Here is a 27,328-nt window from a genome sequence, read left to right as displayed (position 1 = left end):
TGCTTTGTGCGTTTTGGAGATGAGCAGGTACTTGCTGCTGCTTCTAAGTCACGTCAGTCGTGTCCGACTCTGTGCGACCCTATAGACGGCGGCCCACCAGGTTCCCGTCCCTGGGATTCTCCAGGCAAGCATACTGGAGTGGGTTTCCATTTCCTTCTCCACTGCATTAAAGTGAAAAGTAAAAGTGAAATTGCTCAGTCGTGTCCGACCCTTCGCGACCTCATGTACTGTAGCCTACCAGGCTCCTCCATCCATCGATTTCCCAGGCAAGAGTACTGGAGTGGCAGGTACTTAGGGCTGCCCAGATGAACAGACTGGGTGTGTTTTAGAGGCGAAGTCAGTCAGACCGGATCCACGTGGAGTCCTGTGCATCCTCTGAGAAGCACAGCTGTTATGGGGCAGGGAGTTCTCAGATTGAGAACAGCTGATGGAGGGTGGATTTGGTGGCGCTGGTAGTTTAAAAAAATAAAAATAACCCGCCTGCCAATGCCGGAAACATAAGAGAGGCGGGTTTGATCCTTGGGTCGGAAGATCCCCTGGAAAAGGAAATGACAACCCACTCTAGTATTGTGGCCTGGAGAATCCCATAGACAGAGAAGCCTAACGGGCTACGGTCCATAAAGTCGCACAGAGCCGGACACGACTGAAGTGACTTCGCACACGCAGGGGAGAAGAGGTCTGAAACATCTCAGGAGTTTGAGGAGTGAGGAGACAGAACCCAGCGTTAATTACCAGGTAAATGGGTCAGGATTTGGTACGTGGGCCTGGGGGAGAGGAGACAAGGAAGGAAGAAAGGAAGGCCTTCTGTCTGGGGTTGCCACAGGTCAAAGAGAAGGAAGTGAAAGGGCCTTGCAGACGACTCTGGAGCCAGAGACTCCTTGTCTGAAAAATGTTCAAGGAAGATCCTCAAGGTAAAAACAGGTCATTTATGAAGTTTATTATTTTCCAAGGTGAAAAAGAAAATATCTGAGTCCTCTGTCCCTCCCACTACCCAGCCAGGCATTTCCAGACCGTGCTCCACTGCTGAGAAATTGTGCTAGGCAAGGTAGACGTCTCTTGAAACACTTTGTAACCCACAGATTTTAAGCACCACTGCAAGTAGTTCTTCAGATTAAACATGATGGTAGAAAAGACAAGTATGTTTTCATTTACCCCATGTGCTACCAGCCAAGTTGAAAGGTAGCCTGAAATCCTGAGATGTGAATGTAGGTACCGTTCAGCACACTCCCTTCCCTGTGCTGTTGCTGCGTAGTCGCCAAGTCGTGTCTGACTTTTTGTGACCCCATGGAATGTAGCCTGCCAGGCTCCTCTGTCCACGGCAAGAATGTCGGAGCAGGTCGCCATTTCCTTCTCCAGGGGATCTACCCAACCCAGGGATAGAACCCGCATCTTGTGTCTCCTGCATTGGCAGGTGGCTTCTTTACCACTAGTGACACCTGGGAAGGCCCTTGAAGAGTAATTCCACTCATAAACTTCTCAGTAATATACTGGGTTGTAAAAGTACATCCAGAAAGCAATCCCTAGTTAAAAATAGCCAATAAAGAATCAATCTTCCCTATTCTTATTTACTGGCAGCTGTTGTAAATCCTGGCTTTATAACTTCCTTTTATTAAGTCCACTAAAAATGCACATACAGTGCAATTCCTTCGATAGCTCAGTTGGTAGAGCGGAGGACTGTAGTGTGAAGTTTCTCAGGCATCCTTAGGTCGCTGGTTCGAATCCGGCTCGAAGGAATTGACATTTTGGACTTCCCTGGTGGCTCAGAAGGTAAACAATCTGCCTGCAATGCAGGAGACCTGGGTTTGATCCCTGGGTTGGGAAGATCCACTAGAGAAGGGAATGGCAACCCACTCCAGTATTCTTGCCTAGAGAATTCCATGGACAGAGGAACCTGGTGGGCTACACTCCATGAAGTCACAAAGAGTCAGACATGACTGAGCAACTGACAATAATGCATATACAATATAAACAGCTTTCATAGGGCTATCAACTTGATTCCAAACACAAGTGGGATATGATTCATGTGAGCTAATACACACACAGAGACCTTCTAGGCAGGTCTCATCATGGAACAGGATGAATGTTAAGAGAAATAAGTTCTTTTATCTGTCTGGAAGCCCAGACATACTTGTGCTGCTGCTGCTGCTAAGTCACTTCAGTCGTGTCTAACCTTAATTAGAGTGGCCAGTGCACACAGATTTTCCCCAGATAACTCTGTTGGAAGACTGAAAAAGAAAAATCAAGCCTGAACCTTTACATCCAAGAAGATTTTAATTAAAACCAGGTTTCTGGAGAACAAATGATGTTAAAAACCCAGGTGAGGAAGTGACTGAGGGTCAGTCAAATGCTCTGCTCCTTCTCCCACTTCCTACTGTGTCTTGAGAAGAGCCTTTCGGTGGTTCTTTACTTTTGAAACAGGGATTGTAACAGTACCTCCTTCTTAGAGTTCTTGTGAGGATTAAATAGGTTAAGTAAAACCTAGAACAAGTAACTGTCCTTGGTATTCTCTATTTCTCTTTTATTTATAATTTATTCTTATTTATATTATCACCTCAGTCTGAATACTGTCGATTGCCTAAAAGCCATCAGCATTGTCAGTCATTTGTATTTAGGAAATGAGATTTTATCCTGCAGGACTCTACACTGTTAGATAAAGACAAAAATGTTAGAGACAACTAGTCCTAGACATAATTTAATCCATGATACATCATCTCTCTTTTTTGGCCATGTGGCTTGTGGGATTCCCTGACTGGGGGATCAAACCCTAACAGGGGATCAAACCCAGGCGCATGGCACTGAAAGCAAGTAGTCCTATAACCACTGGACCACCAGGGAATTCCCCATCTTTTTCTTTCTTTAAATAACAGCCACACCACCTCATAACTCTTTGGGGGGCTGCTGCTGCTGCTAAGTCACTTCAGTCGTGTCTGACTCTGTGCGACCCCATAGACGGCAGCCCACCAGGCTCCCCTGTCCCTGGGATTCTCCAGGCAAGCGCTGGAGTGGGTTGCCATGTCCTTCTCCAGTGCATGAAAGTGAAAAGTGAAAGTGAAGTCGCTCAGTCGTGTCCAACTCCTAGCGACACGATGGACTGCAGCCTACCAGGCTCCTCCATCCATGGGATTTTCCAGGCAAGAGTACTGGAGTGGGGTGCCATTGCCTTCTTTGTTTGGGGTGCTAGGTATATAGAAACAAGGACCTGAATCACACACTGCTGTGCTGCAAGGAGCAAAAACATTAAGTGTGGGGCTGGGAATTCACCCCTCTCCATCTTGACTGGGCCTCTATGCTGGATGGGAGGTCTAGTCCTCCAGCAGAAAAGACCCCACCCTAGAAGGCAAGTCAGAGATGCCACAGTCAGCCCAGCCACCATCATGTCATAGTCCTTCCTGCCTTCCCCCTTAGGCTGTGCGTGTGTATGTGTCGGCATGTATTCATAACCAAGGGCTTGGTTTGGTTTAGTCACTAAGTCCTGTCTATCTCTTTTGCAACCCTGCAGACCTATTGTTACCAAGCCAGGTTCATTTGCCTGAGAACAAAGCAAGGCAAACAATGAGAGGTGGAGGTTTGCAGCAAAAAATGGGTTTATCATGAATCAGTCAAGCGAGGAGAAAGAACAAATCACAAATCCACCTCCCCAAAGACAAGGGGATATTTATGAGATATTTATGAGACAAAGAAGCAGGGTGGCCTGAGGTATGGGGAGCATGGGGAAAGGTGATTGTAGATTTTAAAAAGTGAGATAATTGTCCTTCTGTGCAGGCACAACTAAGCTATCCGCTGCCTCCTGGGATACATGCTCAGAATTTGGTGGCATTAGCTCACTCTGGGGGTAGAGTTCTCGAGCTTCTGATGGCAAATGGTCACCGATCAAACACGCATACCCAGGTACATGGTCAGTACTGCCAACCAGTCTTAACTGGCTGGGGTGCCAACTGGTCAACAGCTGACTCCAAGTTCCTGAAAAACAAACTGGGCAAACATATCAAGACTCTTAGTGAGAGATACAATCCACAGTGATGGTGAAGGGTCTGTTAAAATTGTTTAGGCTACACAATGCTTTTTGTTAAAAACAAAAACAAAGTGAGCTTGGTCGGTGAAAACAGGTTAGTTTTTTATTTATTAAGCAAGTTATAGTTTAATGGATCTAACTGATAACTACCCTTGGTTTCACAGATTCTAATCCATCATGCCAACTCACACATGGCTGTTACCTATGCCTATAGAAGGCTTGATCATCCACCTGCCAGTCCTAAAACTTAAAAGTTCTACCAGGCACGAAAGTGCCCACTGGTCTCTCCTTATTTAGAAGGGCAGTTCATCTCTTGAATTTAATTCTATTGGCCTTTACATCTACAACTTTATGCCGGATTTAAGGGAAAATGCAGTTTTTGTTTTGTTTTTTGGCTGCATGGCTTGCAAGATATCAGTTCCCCACCCAGGAATTGGACCCGGATCACGGCAGTGAAAGCCTGGAATTCTCTCCCCTAGACCACCAGGGAACTCCCCCAAATGCAATATTTTAAAATGCTATTTTTTCCTAGTGTTTTCTCAGTGTTTATGGTAAGAGCAATGATCTTTTGCAGCCTTCTATACCTCCAACCTGAAAATAGAATCAAAATAGGCACTTCTAAAAACTGAAATTAGACAAGCCAGACAATTTTTTTTATTAATATGAGTCAACCTAGGTTAGGAGAAAGAGGAATCTACACTTCGATTTATCTTCCAACATGAAACACAAAAACCTACATTTTATGTTGTGTCACAGTGAGCACTAAATTTAATCAACTAGATTTTAATTTGTTTCTCTTAAGGATACTAAATCTGGTGACAGGTAAAACTCATACATTTTTCTTTCTTTTCACAGTATTTCAGATTTTGAATATTTGAACTTTCCATCAGAATAATGTCAAGTGACAGCGAAAAATACGAACATTCGTCTAGAATTCAGCAGAAAAGTGATCCACAGCAGGTCTCTGATAGGATATTTTTCATTGACGCTTCGAATCAGAGCTTGCTTACTATTCCAGAAGACATTTTAGCATTAAGAGAATTAGAGGAAGTGCATTTGGAAAACAACCTGATTGCAGAAATCCCCAAGGATATTCAGCATTTAAGGAAGATCAGGGTTCTCTACCTGAACAAGAACAAGCTGAAGAATCTATGCCCGGAGATGGGAAGGCTGAGCAACCTAGAGGGCCTGGACCTGAGCGACAACCCGCTAGAAGCCTCGTCCCTGCCGGTGCTTAGCGGCATCCGCCAGCTCCGCGAGCTCCGCCTCTACCGCACCGACCTAGCGGACATCCCCGTCGTCATCTGCAAACTCCTTCACCATCTCGAGCTGCTCGGACTGGCCGGAAACCACCTGAAATCTCTGCCCAAGGAAATAGTGAACCAGACCAAACTGAGGGAGATCCACCTGAAGCATAACCAATTTGCAGCGTTCCCTCTGGAGCTGTGTGATCTCTACAACCTGGAGATCATCGACCTGGATAAGAACAAGCTCACGGTCATCCCGGAAGAGATTGGGAACCTGACGAAGCTGAAGAAGTTCTACGTGTCCTACAACAGCCTGGCTGTTCTCCCGGAGTCGCTGGGCCGGTGCACCAGGCTGTCGGTGCTGGACGTCTCTTACAACCGCCTCCACGCCCTCCCGCACACCCTGGGCGAGCTCTCGCAGATGACGGAGGTGGGGCTGAGTGGGAACCACCTGGAAAAGATCCCGCGCCTCCTCTGCAGGTGGACCTCGCTCTTCCTGCTCTACCTGCATAACACCGGCCTGCGGGTGCTGCGCCGCTCCTTCCGGCGCCTGGTTAACCTGCAGTTTCTCGACCTCAGCCAGAACTTTCTGGAACATTGTCCGTTGCAGATCTGTTCGCTGAAGAACCTGGAAGTCTTGGCCCTGGATGATAATAAAATATGCCAGGTACTGATTCCTTTCCTGGCTGTCACTATGCTGCCTGGCCCTACATTGGTGTGGTTCCGTGTCTAAACATCAGAAAATTCGAGCTGAGTTTATGAGTGAAAATCGGGATTGACAGATCTCTCCAACAAGGTCATCATGTTACTTTTCCCGCCTGAATAGCAGTAGTAATCATAATGGTAGCTGATGTTTATTTGCAGTATGTAGGTGCCAGTCACTGGGCTAAATGTTTTTTGTGTATTATCACATTTAATCCTCACAATGACTTTTTAAAAATTTAAATAGTCTTTCTTTTTTAGGATAGTTTCAGATTTATAGTAAAATTGAGAACATATTTCAGAGAACTTTCATATATTCCACACTGAGATTCCCCAACAATTAACATCTTAGATTACTATGGTACATTTGTTACAATTAATAAACCAATATTGATACACTTTTATTCACTGAAGTCCATAATTTATCCATGTTTCCTTAGTTTTGATCTAATCTTTCTCCGTTCAGGATCCCATCCAGGTTTCTACATTACGTTTAGTTTTTGCACCTCCTTAGCTCTTCTTGGCTATGAGAGTTTTTCAGGCTTTCCTTGTATCTGATGACCTTGCCAGTACATCTCAAAACTGTAGGATTTGAGGATGTAGGATGCCCCCACTACTGGAATTTGTTTGATTTTTTTCTCATAAGACTGGAGTTATTGGTTATTGGGAGGAAATTAATTTATACATTTGTAATACAGTTATATTGTCTTGTTACACTCTGCTTTCCTTCCTGAAATCCTCTGACTTCCTGCATGATTTTTTTCTTAAATTGCATACATTACTCACAATGATTTTCTGATGTGAGTGATATTGTCCTCAATGATATAGGAGGAGAGTGAGGCATGGGGCTTTTAATGTGTCAAGGCCACACACCTGTACGTGATAGAGTCAGAATACCAATCCATAGCATTGGACTGCAGGGTTCATCTTCCAGAGTTCTGACACATGCAACCTTAGGCCCTAATGTTCCAAAATCAGATATCTGCAAAACCAGATCAGTCCCCAGAGAAGCTCTCCCATACGTGTGCAGGGTGGTGTGTTCAGACATTCATCATAGTATTGTTAATAATCATGGCTTATGGGCAATAATGTGAATGTCAGTTGGGAGAGGAATTTGCAAGTAAATTGTGATATATTTATAAAATGGAATACTATACAATAATTTAAGTGAACTGGAGCTGTATGTGCCAATGTGGATAGATCTCAAAACTGTGATGTTTATTAAAAGTAAAACACCAAATTACAGAATATTATGCCACATAGAAATCTTTAATCACACAAAACTACATACACAACATATAAAACATATTTTATGTCCCCTGCATTGCAAGGAAGATTCTTAACCTATGGACCACCAGGAAAGCCCCTTATTGTTTTTTAATATTTGAAAATTTGAAAGAACAGAGTTCTGTTAAAAGCAAAAGACTATTCTGGAGAGAAAGAACAGAAGGTTTAGAAACCAACAACACTAACCAAATATCATGTCTGTTTTTCCTGGTTGTGAACAAAACTCTTAATGTGTATCTCATACATTATAAAAGTCGTAGCTTTAAAGTTGTTTTTTGTGTTTTTTTTTTGAATCTTTTACTTGATTTTCAACTTTTAGAACTTTGGGATTTTTTGTTTTGTTTTCCTCATTGTTAGAGAGTTTCAAAACTGGAAGTAAACATTTTGATGCTGACTTTAAGATTTAGGAAGAGGATCTAGTACTTAATTTCGACTTATTATAGGTAGCAACCCATCTTGGAGGATTTTAGAGGTTCTACGAGAAGGCCTCTGCCCATCCCCAGCTCTTCTGCTGCCGATGTAAGAATTCCTGTTACAGTGAGCAAAGTCTGTCATTCCATAGTGGGAGTGAAAGTATCAGAATAGAAAGTGCCCTTGGGAAGTATAACACAGTTCACTTAAATCCTATTGAGTCATGAATGATACCTAATCCTCTCCTGTGACTTTTTAAGAGGTCAGGGTGGAGGAGAGAATCACACACAGATGTGTGTGTGTGATTAGCAAAGATTCAGTTCAGTTCAGTCGCTCAGTCGTGTCCGACTCTTTGCAACCCCATGAACCGCAGCATGCCAGGCCTCCCTGTCCATCACCAAAGATTTCAGTTCAGTTCAGTCTCTCAGTCGTGTCTGACTCTTTGCAACCCCAGGAATCGCAGCACGACAGGCCTCCCTGTCCATCACCAACTCCCGGAGTTCACTCAGACTCACATCCATTAAGTCAGTGATGCCATCCAGCCATCTCATCCTCTGTCATCCCCTTCTTCTCCTGCCCCCAATCCCTCCCAGCATCAGAGCCTTTTCCAATGAGTCAACTCTTCGCATGAGGTGGCCAAAGTACTGGAGTTTCAGCTTTAGCATCATTCCTTCCAAAGAAATCCCAGGGCTGATCTCCTTCAGAATGGACTGGTTGGATCTCCTTGCAGTCCAAGGGACTCTCAAGAGTCTTCTCCAACACCACAGTTCAAAGATTAGCCTCATCCAATACCAAGCTTTACTGCAAGTCAGACTGCACCGAAACGTGGATATGTTCAGTGTTACTATGTTGAACATGGAAATTTCCATGTACCAGCATTTATGATTCTTCAGTTCTTATGATGGTATTACTGTGTTTTTTGTCTTCCTTTCTAAATTTCCTATTATTCCAGTCCCTCTAGGAACCTCCCAATCATTTCTCTCTCTAATGACATGTGACCTTTAAGCCAGCTTCTTCTCTCTCTCTCCCACCAGCCTGGTAGGCTGTAGTCCATGAGGTCGCTAAGAGTCGGGCATGACTGAGCGACTTCACTTTCACTTTTCACTTTCTCTCTCCCACCCCAATTTACCTCATGGACTTTTGGCACTTGAAGCCTAGCCAGTAGCTTTTTCTTGCCTAGGTGGAGACAAAAATAGCTGACTTTTCATGTAAACCTACATGGATTTTATGTGTATGGTCCATTCCTATTGTTGACTGCAAAAGTGATGGACAACCTAAAAGTTGAGTACTGTGTTTTATTTGGTGGACAGAACTGAGGACTTAAGCCCAGAAAGCAGCCTCTCAGATAGCTCAGAGGGACTGCTCCACCGAGATAAGGGAGGAGCCAGGATATGTAGGACTTTTCGCAACAAAGAACACGTAGTCAAAACTTCATATGATTTAACTGTTAATTAAAGAAATTAATTCACAAATTCTGACTTCCCTGGTAGTTTAGTGGCTAAGATCCTGTGCTCTCAATGCAGGGGCCCAGGTTCAATCCCTGATTGGGGAACTAGATCCCACATGCCACAACTAACACCAGGTACAGTCAAGAAACAAAAACAAAACAAAAACATTCATCCCTAAAGAAAACCAAATTCTCAAGTTAATAAATTCAGTACTTTTCTATATATGGGAAGATGGAAGAGTCTGGGTTCATGGAAATCATGTATTTCAATGACTTCATTGAAATCATTCTTTTTATATGAGCCTTAGCTATCTAAGGCCAGTATTCTGTTCTTCCCATCCTGAGTTCCCTCAGGGTTCATGGTACAGTGGTTGCAGTGGCTCAACAGTTGCTACATCCTTTGTTTACTGATTTGGCAGGCAACACTTTACATGCACACAATTAAGGGAGAAAACTCAAGTTTCAGAATGGCTACGGCTCAGTTATACTGTCAGCAATAATTGTTCTCACCTGATTCTCTGCAGGCTTTCTGTACATCCAAATTTATTTCTGCTATAATATGACTATGATGGTATTAATTATTGGCTCTTGAATATCTTGGGAAAAAAATCTTTAGATATTCAGTGGGCTTTTGAAAAAGTAATGCTAAACCCATGAGCTAAGAATATAGCAGTACGAATGAAATGACTGGGTTATAATGAAGTGGTTAGGTTGATAAATCTTTCCCTGTTATTTAGGACTGCACTAAATGCAGACACTTTGCATTGAAGGGATCTAAGGGCCTGATGAAGAATTTTGAAATAGCAAAGAAGGAAAGCTTAAACATCAGTTTCTCTGGACATTGACTTGTTCTGAGTTTTCTTTTTCTAGATGTAAATAAAACTGAAAATGTTTTATAACTTTTTAAGAAAATAAGCCCTCACCTTACATAACAAAGAGGAAAATGCCTTATGGTTTATTCCAAGTGTTTGAAACTTTTGCCTATAGGTCAAAAGAAAGCCTACTATGGGGATAATCTATTCACTAATTATTTACTTATTCCACCCATCTAGGGAGAGGTTGGGTTGAGCTGAACTCTACTAACCATTCTCATGAAAAATAGAATGGCAGGTTAGGGAATGGGTGGAAGGAAAGCCAAGGTTTAAGCAGGGACCTATGAGGAAAGGTTGCCCAGTGAAGAATCAAGCCAGGTAACAGAAGTGGTTCAAAATGAATTAAGTTATTAACATTCAAGAGTTGGGCCTTTTTTTCCTACAAGAAAATAGGCATCTACATAACTTATTCAGTAGGGTGATTGTGTCATGTATTTAAAGAATGAGATTTTCCATGTGGTTCCAGAGGTCCAGCAAGAGGTCAATAGGGGATGTATTAGTGACACAGATTTTGACAGGAGAAGGAAATTGAGTATGTAGAAGGAAATCCAAGTGGTCTTTATCCAATGATCTTTTCATCCCAGGAGGTAGTGTTTAAGTAAGAGCTGGATGGCTAGCTATGGAACATATCCAACCACCATAGAAGAGGGTAAGAACAGGGACCTTTTTAAGGCCTTCCAACTCTGAAAGTCTAGGAATCTGTGCAATGCCTGCCTAATACCAGGGCACATAGCCTTGTGATTCACTGCAGGGAAGAAGATATGATTATAATGGTCTTCATTGTTTCCTTCCAACTGGTATTTTAACTAAGGTTTCAAAATTGCTGACCTAAAGCCTTTTAGGATGGATATTACGTCACTAAATTGATCAGTGCCAATAACTGAATTAATTATGAATATTATAGTTGCAATAGTATACTAATAAGCTTTGTACTTTTTCTTTCAGTAGTGTCAAGCATTTGCTATACCATAGTTGAAAAATTTGCAATAACATAGGTTAAAAATTGCTCTAACTTTATCCAGAGCATGCAAGTAAAGAGCACAGAGGTTGGGGGAAAAGTAGAACTCCAGACTTTTGATCTACAAGTACAAATACCATAGATGCAAACATATGGGCCAACTTTGCATCTGCCGGAGACGCTAAATTTCTCTCTTTTTAAAAAAAAAAAAATCTTCCTCAAAACTAAAAGCCCAGTTTATTTTCTTACTTTTAAAAATAATCCTGATCTGAAACTTATCTTTTTGAAATATTTCCAGTTACCTTCAGACTTCGGTTCACTTTCAAAACTGAAGATTCTTGGACTAACGGGAAATCAGTTCTCTTCATTTCCAAAAGAGATCCTTTCTTTAGCGTCTTTAGAGAAATTATACATTGGCCAAGATGAGGGAGCCAAGCTTACCCATCTGCCAGAATGCATTAAGAGACTACAGGTAAGCCTCCCCAAATGAGCAGGCAAAGAAGTATATGCCCACTGATTCCTTGGCTGATATGAGAAAACATGGTTGTATTCTCACAGGTTGCATGTGGAATCATCTATACTAGATTTCTAGCTCCCAACAAGTCATTATTACACTTTGAGGCTTCCACTGTCTTCCTGAACAACCACAGGATCCACACTTGAACATTTTATTGTGACTGGTCTTGTATATGTCAGGGCATACTCATTCCTTCTGTGTGGTTTGGCATGTTTTATTTGCAAAATTGAGCCATATCACTCTCCAATTAATTTCCACTTTTAAAAAGTATTCTCTGAAAGTTGTACTACTTTGAAGTTAAAGTGTCATATAGATGATGTGGCCAGGAATCTGCATTTTGCATGAGTCTGATTCCCCTTCCTGCATGGTGGAAAGCATATCATGGTTTATTTAACCATTGCAACAGGTTCATGCTGAAGATGGGTCCACAGAACTATGCTAAACCCCAGAAGAGCAACATAACATTATTCAAAGTAGCTATACCAATGTGTCTTTATGTATGCATGCTTTAAAGCATGATTTTTTCATGTTCCTGGTGCTACACTTTTAATAATAATAAAGTAGGTGTAAGCCACTACATAGCTCCCAGCCATGGACTGAGTGATGACATACACAGCGCGGGTACTTCTCACCTGTTCCTAATTCTTGGTTCCTTTGCTCTGTGTTCACAGAACTCCTTTCATCAATTTGCTCCTTATACGTGTCATGCCACACTCTCCAGAATTTTAGGGTGAAATGCAAACATTAAATTTTTACCCAGTGAATCTGAAAATAGTCAACCTGTTCTCTGTACATTTTGGCTACTTCCGCATGGGCAATGCTGGATTGATAACTGAGGCAATTGCAGTTCTATAGCAACTGCCACAGATAATTAACTATTAAAAGGGAACAAATTATATTTGTATTTAAATGATCCAAATTGTTTTTCTGCATTAAGTTATAGTGAAACAAATAAACACTAGATTCCCATGTTCTCTTTTCCCTACATACCTGGAACCATGACTAATGGCTTAACTCAAGAATAATTATATTTTTTTTGTTGATGATTCTTTAAATGTGTTTTCCCCTTAATCCTAATGAATAATATTCTCATTGAAAGAACATGGGAACTCATAGGTGATTCTAGTTACCATAATTCTTTTATTATGGTATGATAACATACTCTTCTGTTATTCAGAATCTTAAAGAGCTGTATATTGAGAACAATCATCTTGAATACCTGCCTGTATCCTTGGGATCAATGCCTAACTTGGAAATTCTTGATTGCCACTGCAATCTAATTAAGCAACTCCCAGATGCTATTTGCCAAGCACAAGGTGAGAAATCTTTGTAGATCTACAACCCAGTGGAGTTTGACTAGCATTTCCCATGATGGAAGGCATCCTTGTACTACTAAAGATCAGTCTGAATGTTGAGGAGACTTCTTTGGTGGCTCAGACGGTAAAAGCTTCTGCCTACAGTGCGGGAGACCTTGGTTCAATCCCTGGGTTGGAAAGATCCCCTGGAGAAGGAAATGGCTACCCACTCCAGTACTCCTGCCTGGAAAATCCCATGGACGGAGGAGCCTGGTAGGCTACAGTCCATGGGGTCACAAAGAGTCAGACATGACTGAGCAACTTCACTTTTCAATGTTGAGAGTTTAGACCTACCCCGTAATCTCCTTGCAGAGCTTCTTAGTTGGTGATATGGGGAAGGCGATGTACCTGATTGGTACAGCTAAAAGCCACACAAAGGCAGTTAGTTTATTGGGAATTGAAAAGAAAATATCAACTGCTTTGAAGATTGGCATTCATCCTCATAGCCATTATACTGTGAACCAGAACTTACTGAATGCCTATTATCTGCCAGAATTTGGGCTTGGGGATCCTGTAGTAAATTTGCATTAGATCACTAAGTCACTTATGAGAGAAAGGAAAAGGATTGACCCAGAGTAATAATATTAGCAAGGCAGTTGGGGCTGAGGGGGGTGGACCTATTTGATTGCCATGAAAAATCATACATCATTCATATTTGAATATGCAAAGATTTTCCACTAGGCTAAACCACTCTGTGTTTGTAAAATAACAGGTTTTTGCTGAGATCCTCCTAGAACCAGATTTTAAAAAATGTTTATTTGCCATATTGTGCTGAATCTTCAGGTTTATAGATATATTTTAAAACTGTGACTATTTTTTAATGAAAAAAAGATGAAGGAATATGAGTGGATTCTGTTGCCTACTCATGGGCCATTCCAAGATTGGCAGCAGGACTTCCCTAGTGGTCTAGTGGTTAAGAATCCACCTATCGATGCAGGAGTCACGGTATCAATTCCTGGTGGGAAGATCCCACAAGCAAGTAGGCCCATGTACCACAACTACTGAAACCCAAGCTGCCTACAGACAGTGCTGTGCAGCAAGAGAAGACACTGCAAAGAGAAGCCCACGCCCCACAGCTAGGGTGTAGCTCCCACTTGTTGCAACAAGAGCAAGCCTACATGCAGCAACCAAGACCCGGCGCAGCAAAAGATAAATTCAAAAAAAAGCATGGCCACAGGGTTGGATCTGCGACACTCCTTAGTCATCTCCTGATTCTGTCCTTAATCTCTGGAGGAATGGAACAGTCTCAACATTTTTTAGTATTTACTATTTTCCTGTCTCTAACACTTATTTACACTGACTTCAACAACTCTGAGTTGTTATAAAACATTAAATTTTTTTGTTACATGGTCTAACAGGACATACACATTTCAAAGTGTTTGGACTAAGCAATGTATGCTTTAATTTTGCTAGTTTTTAAGACATTATTTTTTAAAAATTAATTTCAGCTTTGAAAGAATTACGGTTCGAGGACAACTTGATCACTTATCTTCCAGAGAATTTGGATAGTCTAGTGAATCTAGAAGTTCTGACACTAACGGGCAACCCCATGGAAGAACCCCCAATGTCGGTGTGTGCCAAAGGCACTGAAGCTGTGTGGGAATACCTTAGAGAAAGGAGAAATATGAAAGAATTGGCAACAAAGGTAAAATAAGCAACGATTTTGAATAACATATTCACAGTTGCTCGGAGTAGGGTATTGCTAAACTTTACAGATTATCCTATAGGGCTGCTCTTTGCACATCTACATGTTGAGAATTGTGATTCTTACTTATTGAATATTTTTACATCCCCAGGCCTAAGCAAGAGATTTTTAAACAAAAATCCTAGCATGTTTTTGTCTTTTCTGTTCCTTTTCTCTTTGTCAGATAAGAAGCCAACAAACAGGCAAAAGAAACCAAAACTTCAAACCCCTAAATGATCTAAAACTGTTGGACTAATCACTGGAGTGAAAGGCTTATGTTAACTCAGTCAGATAAGCTTGAAAAGTTAAAAATGAAAGCACTGTGGAGCACAGGTCTAGAGGCCAGAGTTGTGCTCTGCCACCAACATAGCTTCAAAGGGTTAAGATCTTCATTGCCTACTAAGCCAGTGGAGACATAAGGATACCCCAGAGCCCAGGAATGTGTCCACTACAATCAGTATTCAGTATTCTCCATTCAGCTGGTCCAGGCCTGCATCATCTCACACCCAGATGACTGCATTAGTCCTCCAACTAGTGTCCCTTGTTACTTGCCTGCTTCCCCTACCATATGTATTCTTCCACTGAGCAGTCAGACCTACGCTGTTGAAACCTAGGTCAAATCTTGCTGTACTTTGCTGAAATCAACAACTCTCCATTTTACCCCGAATAAAAATTAGTCTTTGGTTTGTAAGACTCTTTATCAATGGCCCTCAATCAAATCAGACCTTACACCCTCCCTTCTCTAATAAATATTATGTGAAACTTCCCTTACTCTTTTTAAATTAGACTCATAGATAACATAAACTACCATAAACATAATTTTAATAAATCAAAATAATGCCCAAACTGTAATACAAAAGAAAAGTAGTTTGTATTGAAATATTAATTTTAGTATGTATATACTCAGGGATGACTGCACTGGAAGAATGAAATTACTTAACCATTTTTAGGATACTTCCTAGAAGTATTTTGAACAATGTGCCCTCTTGCACATTTTAAAATTGAGATTAGACCTTTTTGTGTCATTAAGTTTAGTCATTGCAAAGGATTGACTTTGATATCAGTAAACATCAATTTACAAAATATTTGAACAAACTCTTACTTGACATGCAAAAATTTTGTCATTTATTTTTCTTCTTGAACATGTATTTCCATTCTACTTTCCCTTTAGAATTGACCTTAATATGTGTGTGTGTGTATATATATATAATCTAAATAATTTACAGATCACCTTTCATATTTCTAGGCTACAAAAGTTTTATGTAAATTAAACTTTTTTTCTATGATCATAGCATTTTAACATTCTGGATTGAGTCTTTGTGCAATTAGTAGTAGTATAAAATTGACCAAAACAATATAAAATCTGGTATAAATTTTGATATTCAATTATTTGATATATAGGATTTTTGGAAAGATTTTTTTTCACATAGTTTATATATTGTTGTTGTTCAATTACTAAGTTGTGTCCACCTCTTTGTGACCCCCTGGACTGCAGCAAGGCAGGCTTCCCTGTCCTTTATTATCTCCGAGGGCTTGCTCAAATTCATGTCCATTGAGTTGGTGAAGCTATCTAACTTTCTCATCTTCTGCTGTCCTCTTCTCCTTTCGCCTTCAGTCTTTCCCAGCATCTGGGTCTTTTCCAGTGAGTCAGTTCTTCACATCAGGTGGCCAAAGTATTGGAGCTTCAGCTTCAGCATCAGTCCTTCCAGTGAATATTCAGGGTTTATTTCCTTTAGGATTAACTGGTTTGATCTCCTTGCAGTCCAAAGGACTTTTAAGAGTTTATATGTCCTTGCATAAATATTACTTATTGCTAGAATGAAATAGGGTTTGGCATCAGTTCCATTCCTATTTTTTATTTTACAGAAGAAATGCTGAGAAAGCTTGTTCAAATTTATAAGTTGACAAGGAAAAGAATGGAAAAAATTTGTTTGCCTGTATTGTTTTGCTTTAAATGGCAGTGCTTCACACATCTCTGAATTCATTCCAGATATAGCCCCCAGAAATTAGATAGTAGGCTCTCAGCTGACCAATCAACTTCAATTTTCTTGAAGGCAAAGAGCTGGAAATCACCTCTCTTATAAAAGGATTGGTTATCCAGTCCTTAGAGCCAACATCAATACAACTGTTTTGAATTATCCCTTTTTCAGTGCCCCCAAGGTTTTTGGAGTCTTGGGCAACCCACCCTGGTCAGATTCAAATGGATGAGGGGCTGCCAAATGGGGAGTTGTGAAGGGGCAGTGGGACTCGAGGTGGGACTGGAAGGTCAGCAGTTGTGTTCCTTGTCAGACACATTTTAGGGAGGGGGACGGATGAGAGTTGAAGCTCTGGAAATGAGTTGCTTCTAACATATCAAAGCCTGCACAAGCTTGGAAAGTCTCTGTGGACCAAAGTAAGGGGCGCACAATTGAACTCTGTTGAATCTTAACACGCAAAAAGCCTTGTGAATTTCCAGAATCCCTCTCCTGGGCACTGCTGCTTCCCTGGAAAGTCACCACCTTAGCTGGTCTGCTGCTTTCAGGTTCCGTCTCATCCTTCCCATTTTCGCTCTACTTCAAGCCTCGTGCGTGCTTCTGCCTCTCTGTCCAGAGGTGCTTCCCCCCAGGTGTGGGCAAGACTGTGGCCCTCACTTAGTTCAGTCTCTTCAAATATCCATACACCTGTCCTCAAGCCCCCTTATATAAAACAGCATACCTCCACCCACCTCATTCATTCATTCATTCAACACAGTTACTGAGCTGCAACTATGTACCTGGCACCGTTCTAGGCGCTGGAAATACATTACTGAACAAAATGGGCAAATATTTCTGTCCTCTATTGCTTAAAGCCTGATGTGGTGAGAGTAAGAACATGAAGTGTAACACATAATATATGTTAGAAAGTGATTTCTAAGTGATGTTAGAAAGTGATTATGTTGTTTCTAACATAATCATATGTTAGAAAGTGATTAAGTGGTATTGGAAAAAAGTTCAAGCTAAGGAGAACTGAGGTTGCCAAAAGTTGTGTGTGTGTATGTGTGTGTGTGTGAGTGTGTGTGTGTGTATTATAGGGATTTTATTTTATTTTATTTTTTGGTCAAAACATGTATTTAGATAGGAAAACCCTGGTAGGGTTCAGAGTGCTCTTCCATTTCACTGGACTACGAAAGTAGCCACTTACTCTATTTAGTCTCCTTCCATCTGATCTTGCTCTGTTAGCTGCTGCTTCTTTTTATTTTTTTTTTAATTTTTATTTTATATTGGGGCCTAGTTGATTAATAATGTGTTGATCTCAGGTCTACAGCAAAGTGATTCAGTTATACATAAACATGTGTTAATATCCTTTTTCAAATTCTTTTCCCATTTAGGTTGTTACGTAACACTGAGCAGAGTTCCCTGTGCTATACAGTAGGTCCTTGTTGATTATCCATTTTAAATACGCAGTGTGTACACGCCAATCCCAAACTTCCAATCTATCTCTCCCCACAACCCTTCCCCTCTGGTAACCATAAGTTTGTTTTCTAAGTCTGGGAATCTATTTCTGTTTTGTAAATAAGCTCATTTGTATCTTAAAAAAAAAAAAAGAACTTTATAGAAGGTTCAGTTTAATGAGATGGTCAGTGTAGGATTCTTTGGGAAATTGACTGTCTCAAGCAACTATTACAATATATTACAATAGATCATAGACTGGGTGGCTTGAACAACAGAAATATATTTTCTCACATTCTGGAGGCTTGAAGTCCAGGATCGTGGTGCCAGTGTGGTGAGAGCTTCCCTTCCTGCCTCACAGTTGCTGCCATTTCACTGCATCCTCCTATTGACAGAGAGAGCAAGCTGTCTGTCTCTTCTTGTAAGAGCACTGATTCCATCATGAGAACCTCACCCTTACGAGCTTATCTAAACCTCATTACCTTACAAGGCCCCGTCTCCAAATACCAACACATTAGTGTTTAAAACTTCAACACATGAATTGGGGGGAACATAACTCAGTTCATAGCAATGACAATCAAGCAGGTTATTGAAGAAGTGGAGGCACGAACCATCTGAATATTAGGAAGAGTGTTACAGGCAGAGAAAGCAGCAAAAGCCAAGGCCCTGAGCTGAGATAGTGCCTATGTGCATCTGAGCAGCAAAGAGGCCTGCATGGCTGGAGCGAGTGAGCAAGGGGAGAGTGAAGAGGTCCGGAGGGTGGGGAAACATCGATAGGGCTTTGTAAGCAAATGCAAGGACTTGAATTTTGGGTTTTTGTTTGTGTTTTTAAGAAGTGGATTTATTTAGAGAGATACACATTCCAGGTGGTGCAGTGGTAAAGAATCCATCTGCCAATGCAGGAGACGCAAGAGACACAGGTTCAATCCCTGGGTTGGGAAGATCCCCTGGAGAAGAACACAGCAACCCACTCCAGTATTCCTGCCTGGAGAATCCCGTGGACAGAGGAGCCTCGTGGGCTACAGTCCGTGGGGTTGCAAAGAGCTGGACAGGACTGAACTGACTGAGCACACACGTATACACATTCCACAGACAAAATGCTGTTGGTCTCAAAAGGTGAAAAGGACCTTGGGAGAAACACTCCACAGAGAAAGCATGGGCTGTCTCAGAAGGCAAGAGACCAGGACTTGAGTTTTATTCTGAGAGAAATGGGGAGCCACTGGCAGGTATGAAGAGTCTACTAGAGAAGGGATGTTCCTGAGTGGATATTAGGAAAGAAGATCTCAAGAACAAGTGAGGGCTGTATAGCACAGGGGACTCTGCTCAGTATTATGTGGCAGCCTGGGTAGGGGGGCATTTAGGGGAGAATGGATATTTGTATTCGTTTGGCTGAATCCCTTCTTTGTTTACCTATAACTATCAAAATAGTAATTGGCTATACCCCAATATAAAATAAGTTCAATTAAAAAAAAAGAACAAGCGATGATTACCTGTAGGTAGGAGCACAGGTGGTCCCAGAACAAGAGAGAAGGCAGAATACAGGCACACCCATTCCCCTTGCTGTGCACTGTTATCTCCGTGGCACTGGTCACCATCTGTCAGATTATACAGTCATGTGTTTCTTGTTTATCGTCTTTTCCCCTCACTGGAATGTGAGCTCCACCGACTAAGTGATACTGATAATTCAACTGCTGTTTCCCTAGAACCATGCCTGGCATGTAAGAGCACCAAATACTTCAAAAAAAGTCTTTGCCTGGATGACTGGCCAACTGAAAAAGAGAGAAGATAAGGTTTAGAGTTCTAGCTATATTCCATTCTCCGTATTTTGAAAATCACATATCGCATACCAGAACAAAGAGCTGTAACCATCCCCAGTCCATTGTGATGTGAGCTGATGCTGTTCTTATTTTCAGATTCAGGCTTGGTGGCGTGGAATGATGGTACGCAAAGGACTTGGGAGATTTGAAGAACTGCTAAAATTGCAAAAGAAGGGAAGGAATTCTCCAAAAGATAAGAAAGGAAAGAAAGATGTAAAAGGAAAACCTGTAAAGAAAAATAAATAATTCTATAAATGTACGAATTGAGGTAATGAAACCTGGTGGATTAAGAAGGCAAAATCTCTAGGAATTAGATGCCTATCATACAAAAATTACTCACAGAGTTACAGTTACATAGAAAAATAAAGATTCTTTTACTGAAATGTTTATGGATAAAATGCTTTGATGTCTGGGAATTGCTTCAGAATAATATCAGAGAGAGATTAGTGTAAATGATCCAAATGAACCAATATGTGTGCTTAGTCACTCAGTCATGTCTGACTCTTTACGACCCCATGGACTGTAGCCCACCAAGCTCCTCTGTCCGTGGGATTATTTTCCAGGCCAAAATACTGGAGTGGGTTGCCATTTCCTTCTCCAGAGGATCTTCCCTACCCAGGGATCGAACCCAGGTCTCCTGCATTGCAGACAGATTCTTTACTGTCTGAGCCACCAGGGAAGCCCTAAAATGAACCAAGATCAGCCATAAATTGGTAATGGTAAAAGCATGTGATAGGTACATGGAGGTTCACTATACTATCATGTCTACCTTAAAAACTCTTAATTATGAAACAATTCATAGGACGTTCCAAAGAAATGGACAGAAAGGTCCACGCACCCTTCACCCTTCCTCAGTGCTGACATCCTGCATGACTGTGGGAAGTACCATCCACAGAGCTTGTTCAGACTCCATCACTTATACACGCACTGGTCACGTGTGTGTGTGTGTGTGTGTGTGTGGTCCAGTGCAGTTTTCTTACATGTAGCTTCTGTGTAGCCACCACCACGATCAAGATACAGAATTGCTCTATCACCACTTGGGCCATTACTCTCAGCCCCACCTACCACCTCTCTCGCTTCCAGCCCCTAACCTGTAGTTTTGTTATTTGAGGAGGCTCATATAAATGGAATCACATAGTAAGTAACATTTGGGGACCGGCCTTTTTATTTTGCATAATTCACTTCCAGCCCATCCAAGTGGTGCATGTAACAGTAGTTCATCCTTTCTGGTTGCTGAGCGGTATTGCATAGTTTGCTCATCATTCACCCATTGAAAGGTGTTTCTCTGTTTCCAGTTTTTGGCTGGTTTGAATAAAGTTGCTCCGAACATTTATTCAGAGAAATGAAGAATTATTACCTAAAACATCCCCATTTATACTAATCAAGACCCCCTCACCCTGATGACTTTTTCTTTTGGAATAATATTGATTTCAAATTCAACATGTCCTTCAAGCAATGATTATAATATGAATTATTAGTGTAGCAAGAAAAAAGCAAAACATAATCTGATTAGAATATATCAGAATAGAAATGTGTGAGCAGATCCCTCTGCCATGCAATGAATTTCATGCTCTAGTAAGAAAAAACCAGAAATTTCCCAAATCACGGACAGCAACACAGGAATTTTAATGAATTAAATAGATTTTATGAGGCAAATTCCATGTCAAAGAAATGCTCAGAAATATTAATAATATGTTAATTTGTTTATTTTAGCAACAAAATATTTTACTTTAACAAGGTATGTTTTTGTTACTGGGTGTTGAATTTTTGATCACTTTTATGAAGATCTGTGTGTCATTGACCGTTATTTGTATTCATGGTTTGTATCTGAGATAAAAGGCAAGAGAACATAAAACAATAAACAACTGAAGGGCATACTTTCTGATGAAAATTACATTTCCATCAGACCACAATGAGACACATATAATGATAAAGATAATATTAAAATGTTCCACAGTTAGTGCCTTTCACATTTTACACACTCACATAAATACACACCCTTATATTTAAAACATTTAGTAAAAGAGGCAGAAAATTCTAGGGAAAGAAAAAAGGAAATGCATTACTGGAATCTAAACATTTTGTCAGTCCTTCTAAATAGAAAGTGAACTAACTATATATCCAAACAAATGAAAACCCATTGAAAAATGTCACCATTGTTTCATAAAATAGAGCATAAAGGCATGTTCATATTAGATTATCCTAGGCATATATTTACAAAGCTCTTGTAACATAAATCACATTAAACAGCCCAGAAGCTGGTATTCCTTTGACTTCACCAGGATTCACTCATGTTCTTTTCTTCTTCCTTTGGGTGACGTGTAGCTTAGTTGAGCCTTGGAAAGTCAGCTTCCTGAAACCCACCATGGTCAAAGTGAATGCTGCTTCTGTGATCTTGGTCAAAGCCTTGTAGTTCCTCCTCCTGTGAAGCTGGGAGAAGCCACCTCTTCGTTGCTACCTCAGTGATCTTGGGAAGTTTGGTCACGGCACTTATCAAGTGTCTAAACCATTGTCCGCACTTCCTAAAAGTTGATGGCCGAAGGCTGATATCCAGCTCAGTTAATTCCTTGAGGAGCCACAGGTTTTGGCAGAAGATGGTCCATCCTGCCTCACAGATGCTGTCGTTATAACTCAGGTCCAGCTTCTGCAGCCTGGCCAGGTGACCTGTCTGAATTACCGATGCTGAAAAACAAAATCAGTCTGCTAAAAGCCAAGAACACTTTCTAGTGCAACTGTTTCCCACTTCCAATAACACAACACACTGGCTCCAGGGTTTGTAATAAGAGTGGCACTAAGTAATAGAATGTTATTAGCTAGCAGTTTTTTTTTCAGGGCATTTAAAATTACTCTGGTAACACCTCTCTGCATTCCATGTACAGCTTGAAAATGGATTTTTTTCTCCTTCCAAATTCCAACCCAAAGAATGTCTTTTCTGGTTGAGTTCATGCTCTCTGCTCTCCTGGAGCCCCAGCTCTTGCTGCAGACTTTCTCTAATTAAATGTGAGGAGTGACTGCTCACTGGCTTTAACTCAGGATCATTTGTGAATAGGCTTCTTGCTGTTTAATGCTGTTTCATTATTCATTGTTTATTTATTCATTTTTTTATTCAACAGTTATTTGAGTACTTTCCATGGACAAAATATACTTGGATAATTTCTAATTCATGGGTCAATTAGAACCTTTCACACATGGGCCAATTTTTCCTTTGAATAGCACACATTAGGTAGTATCACAGTGCTACCTAAAATGGCTCTTAATAAATAATAGTTAATGAGGAAGCTAAGAAAAGGAGCAAGGAGAGACAGCCAGAGCAGACATGTGCTTCCCTTTTCAGCCAAAAGCAGGAATGGGTTACAGAGATGAGATGGGCAGAATCTCAGAGCTGGAAGGGACCCTGGAGGGCTCCTCATTCAACCTCTAGATGGATGATCAGAGAAGAATCCCTCTCACAGCCTCTCTAAGGGGGACCAGCCCAATTCTGCCTTAGGCCCCTTTCAGGCTGCCCCAGCAGAGGGAAGCAGCTCTCAGCTGGAGGAAGCCACGCCTCTGGGCCCCATCTGACCTTGCCACTGCCTATCTGCTGGGAATCTCAGCTCCCACCACGTGCCAACCATGCAGTGTTGGACAACAGGTCCCCTCAATGTCCCCCTGTTAGGACTAAACATGCCCTGGCCCTTCAATCATTTGCCACACATCATGGTTTCCAGACCAAGCAGGATGCTCCATTCCCATCAAGGCTTACTCTAAAGCTTTAGTAACCAAGACAGTATGAAATTGGTAAAAGAATAGATGCATAGACCAATGGAGGCTTCCCTGGCGGCTCAGTGGTAAAGAACTTACCTACATTTTCCTCTCACCCCCCCTTAACAGTATCTTTTTCATAGCATAACTCACAGTTTTGATAAAGATCTATTTATCAATTTGCTAATTTGGTGGGCAGAGCATTCTGTGTTATATCTTAAAAACTTTTTGCAAAACTCAAGTTCCCAAGTATTTTTCCTAGATTTTATTCTAAAGGTTTTACAGTTACATTTTGCTTATCCATTTTGAGTTATTTTTGTCCAAGTTGTGAGATATAGGCTGAAGTTAGTATTTTTGTGTATGATAGCTCAGTTAATCAAGCACTGTTAGTTGAAAAGACTTACTGAATTGCTTTTGCATTTTTGTCAAAAATCAATTGACCAGTTTGCAACCCCATGGACTGTAGCCTGCCAGATTCCTCTGTCCATGGGATTCTCCAGGAAAGAATACTGGAGTGGGTTGCCGTTTCCTTCTCCAAGGGATTTTCCCGACCCAGGGACTGAACACACGTTTCTTGTGTCTCCTGCATTGGCAGGCAGATTCTTTACCACTAGCACCACGTGGGAAGGCCTCATTAGTCATTGCTGCCGCTGCTGCTAAGTTGCGTCAGTCGTGTCCGACTCTGTGTGACCCCATAGACGGAAGCCCACCAGGCTCCACTGTCCCTGGGATTCTCCAGGCAAGAAGACTGGAGTGGGTTGCCATTTCCTCCTCCAATGCATGAAAGTGAAAAGTGAAAGTGAAGGCGCTCAGTCGTGTCCGATTCTTAGCCGGCCCATGGACTGCAGCCTAGCAGGCTCCTCCGTCCATGGGATTTTCCAGGCAAGAGTACTGGGGTGGGGTGCCATCGCCTTCTCCCATTAGTCATTAGGGAAATCCAAAATAAAATCACAGTGATTTGTCCCCATCTTCTAATTACAGTGTTTGGCCATAACACTTGTTTGGAAAACACGTATTTATTCCAACTAGATTGAAATATCAGAGAACAGTGTGGACGTAACACGAATTTCTTGTTTGCTTACACATAATTCATCCACAGGAAACACCAGGTGAACAGAAAAAACTACACCCAGCTGAGCAAAGCCAGGAATAGGCGTAAACAAAATCCACACATGCACAGCCCTCCCAAGGACAAGGAGCCTTGCCCGTCCACATCCGGTTCCAACTTTCTATCCTATGTCAGATAACCCTTCTTCCACCACCATATCTGTATCTATCTCCTTTTTCTTTTTTTTAATGGTTGGCTGCACCTGGTGGCTTGCAGGATCTTAGTTCCCCAACTAGGAACAGAACCTGCACACTCAGAAGTGAAAGCATGAAGTCCTAATCATTGGACCACAAGGAATTCCTCCATCTCATTTTATGAACCAGTCTCTACTGTGTATTTGGTTTTAGAATTGCCTGTGTCTATTTTCGGAGAAGGCAATGGCACCCCACTCCAGTACTCTTGCCTGGAAAATCCCATGGACGGAGGAGCCTGATAGGCTGCAGTCCATGGGGTCGCTAAGAGTCAAACACAACTGAGCAACTTCACTTTCACTTTTCACATTCATGCATTGGAGAAGGAAATGGCAACCCACTCCAGTGTTCTTGCCTGGAGAATCCCAGGGATGGGGGAGCCTGGTGGGCTGCCGTCTATGGGGTCGCACAGAGTCGGACACAACTGAAGTGACTTAGCAGCAGCAGTGTCTATTTTAGGGCTTCCCAGGTGGCTCAGTGGGTAAAGAATCTACCTGCAATGCAGCAGATACAGGAGATGCAGTTTCGATCCCTGGGTTGGGAAGATCCCCTGCAGGAGAGCATGGCAACCCACTGCAGTGTTCTTGCTGGAGAATGCCGTGGACAGAGGAGCCTGTTGGACTACAGTCCATGGGGTTGCAAGCAGTTGGGCATGACTGAAGTGACTGAGCACAAACCAGCTTTCTCCCAAGCAGATGTCAGGGAGCAGAGAATGTGCACAGGCCTCCTTGCCTCCTCTGCCTCCCTTCCCCCAGGCTGGCAGGGCAGGCACACTGGGCTCTGAGTGTCAGGACAGCTTTGGAACCAGAAGATACAAACCCAAGAGAGCCATGTCCTCTGTCACCAGGGAACAGCTGCTCAGCCTCAGCACTTGAAGAGACATTGAAAGCTTTAATGTCTCCAGGAGCAGCTTCAGGTTACCGCCAATACACTTATTCCAAGAAAGGTTGACTATTTTCAGAGCAGGGAGGTGAATGGAGGCTTCAGCTGAAATTGACAGCGATAAGAATAGTAATAACTTAGACTTCCTTAGAGGTCATAAACTTTGAACTTGAGCAACCTAGGCTAAGGCAACATATTATCACTGAGTTAAGACAGTTGTGGGCTTCCCTGGTGGCTCAGATGGTAAAGAAACCTCCTGCAATGTGGGAGACCTGGGTTCTATCCCTGGGTTGAGAAGATCCCCTGGAAGACCCACTCCAGTGTTCTTGCCTGGAGAATCCCCAGGGACAGAGGAACCTAGTGAGCTATGTCCATGGGGGTCACAAAGAGTCAGACATGACTGAGCAACTAGCACTTTCACTTTCAGAGACATCTTAGTTGCAGCATGTGGGATCTAGTTCCTGAGTAGGGATCGACCCTGGGTCCCCTGCATTGGAGTGTGGAATTTTAGCCCAGGGACCACTAGGGGAGTCCTGAGATCCAGCAGTCTTTGGATTGAATTGGGTGAAAGAGGGACATCATTTCTGGGTGTGGGCAGTACCCTCCACAATTCCTTGTTTCTCCTGCCTGAAATCCATGGATTCAATTTATGTTTTCTATTTTCATTTGGAAGAAATTTGGAAACTTTAGAAAAGTAAAACTTGGTTAAATGGTTAATTCACTATCAACTGGCATTTCTCTCCTTCATCTCACGTTTAAGAAGGAGAAAGAGATAAACAGTTTTCTCATCTAGTCAATATTTCCAGAGTGTGTCCTGGTTTTACATATCCCACTGGCTTCTGAAACTGAGACAAGGCCACACCTTCCTAGAACTCTGAAACACCAAAATGTATTGTGTTTACTTAACTGCAGTTACAGAAACAAGGAAGGGAAATAGTGTATCTTGGAAAGATGTTTAAAGGAAATTGAAAGATTTTCTGCATAGTTCCCAGTTTCCCCTAACATTAAAACTAACCAGAGCAACTTATTCACAAGGTATAGTCATTAATTACATTTTATATTTTCTTTCTAAAAAATGTTTGAGGGGTAGATATATATTCTTTTTATAATATCTAATAAGAACACCTCTCCCACTCATATGATAGAGACCTATCAATAAGAAATTGAACTTTTTCTTCTAAAAATGATATAGAGAAATATGTGTATATTTACTTGATTTACTTCTTTTTTATTGTTGGTTTACTTCTTAATTCAAATGGAATAAAACAGATCTTTCTTGACTTATGGTGGGATTGCATCCTGATACGGAGAAGGCAATGGCACCCCACTCCAGTACTCTAGCCCGAAAAATCCCATGGATGGCGAAGCCTGGTAGGCTGCAGTCAATGGGGTCACTAAGAGTCGGACACGACTGAGTGACTTCACTTTCACTTTTCACTTTCCTGCATTGGAGAAGGAAATGGCAACCCACTCCAGTGTTCTTGTCTGGAGAATCCCAGGGACGGCGGAGCCTGGTTGGCTTTCATCTATGGGGTCGCACAGAGTCAGACACGACTAAAGCGACTTAGCAGCAGCAGCAGCAGCATCCTGATAAGTTGAAAATATCTTAAGTAAAAAATGAATTTAATACACCTAGGTCATCAGTATAGCTTTGCCTAACCTGGTGGGCTACAACAGTCCATGGGGTTGC

General features: G+C 41.7%; 2 protein-coding genes and 1 non-coding gene across 3 annotated transcripts in view; 2 read left to right on the top strand and 1 right to left on the bottom strand.

Moving 5' to 3' along the window:
• Positions 1-225: 225 nt before the first annotated feature.
• LRRIQ4 (leucine rich repeats and IQ motif containing 4) lies at positions 226-20,029 on the top strand. The gene is made up of 6 exons (XM_005908156.3): positions 226-735; positions 4,868-5,926; positions 11,235-11,408; positions 12,631-12,769; positions 14,257-14,453; positions 19,813-20,029. The coding sequence occupies exons 2-6, from the start codon at positions 4,907-4,909 to the stop codon at positions 19,960-19,962; spliced, it is 1,680 nt and encodes a 559-aa protein (XP_005908218.3). The 5' UTR covers positions 226-735; positions 4,868-4,906; the 3' UTR covers positions 19,963-20,029.
• TRNAY-GUA (transfer RNA tyrosine (anticodon GUA)) lies at positions 1,644-1,733 on the top strand. Its single transcript is given in 2 exon segments — positions 1,644-1,680; positions 1,698-1,733. It is a non-coding gene; the product is annotated as a tRNA-Tyr (tRNA).
• A 1,435-nt stretch (positions 20,030-21,464) lies between the features above and the next one.
• The window catches only part of LRRC31 (leucine rich repeat containing 31), a 29,642-nt gene continuing 23,778 nt past the window's right edge, over positions 21,465-27,328 (bottom strand). Inside the window, 2 exon segments of the mRNA XM_014482335.2 lie at positions 21,465-22,398; positions 25,576-25,743. Coding sequence (XP_014337821.2) covers positions 22,043-22,398; positions 25,576-25,743 — 524 coding nt within the window. The 3' untranslated portion in view covers positions 21,465-22,042.

Source organism: Bos mutus, chromosome 1 (assembly GCF_027580195.1).
Source record: "Bos mutus isolate GX-2022 chromosome 1, NWIPB_WYAK_1.1, whole genome shotgun sequence".
NCBI lineage: Eukaryota > Metazoa > Chordata > Mammalia > Artiodactyla > Bovidae > Bos > Bos mutus.
The sequence above is the reverse complement of the archived record's forward strand: the minus strand, read 5'-3'. Positions and strand labels throughout refer to the sequence as shown.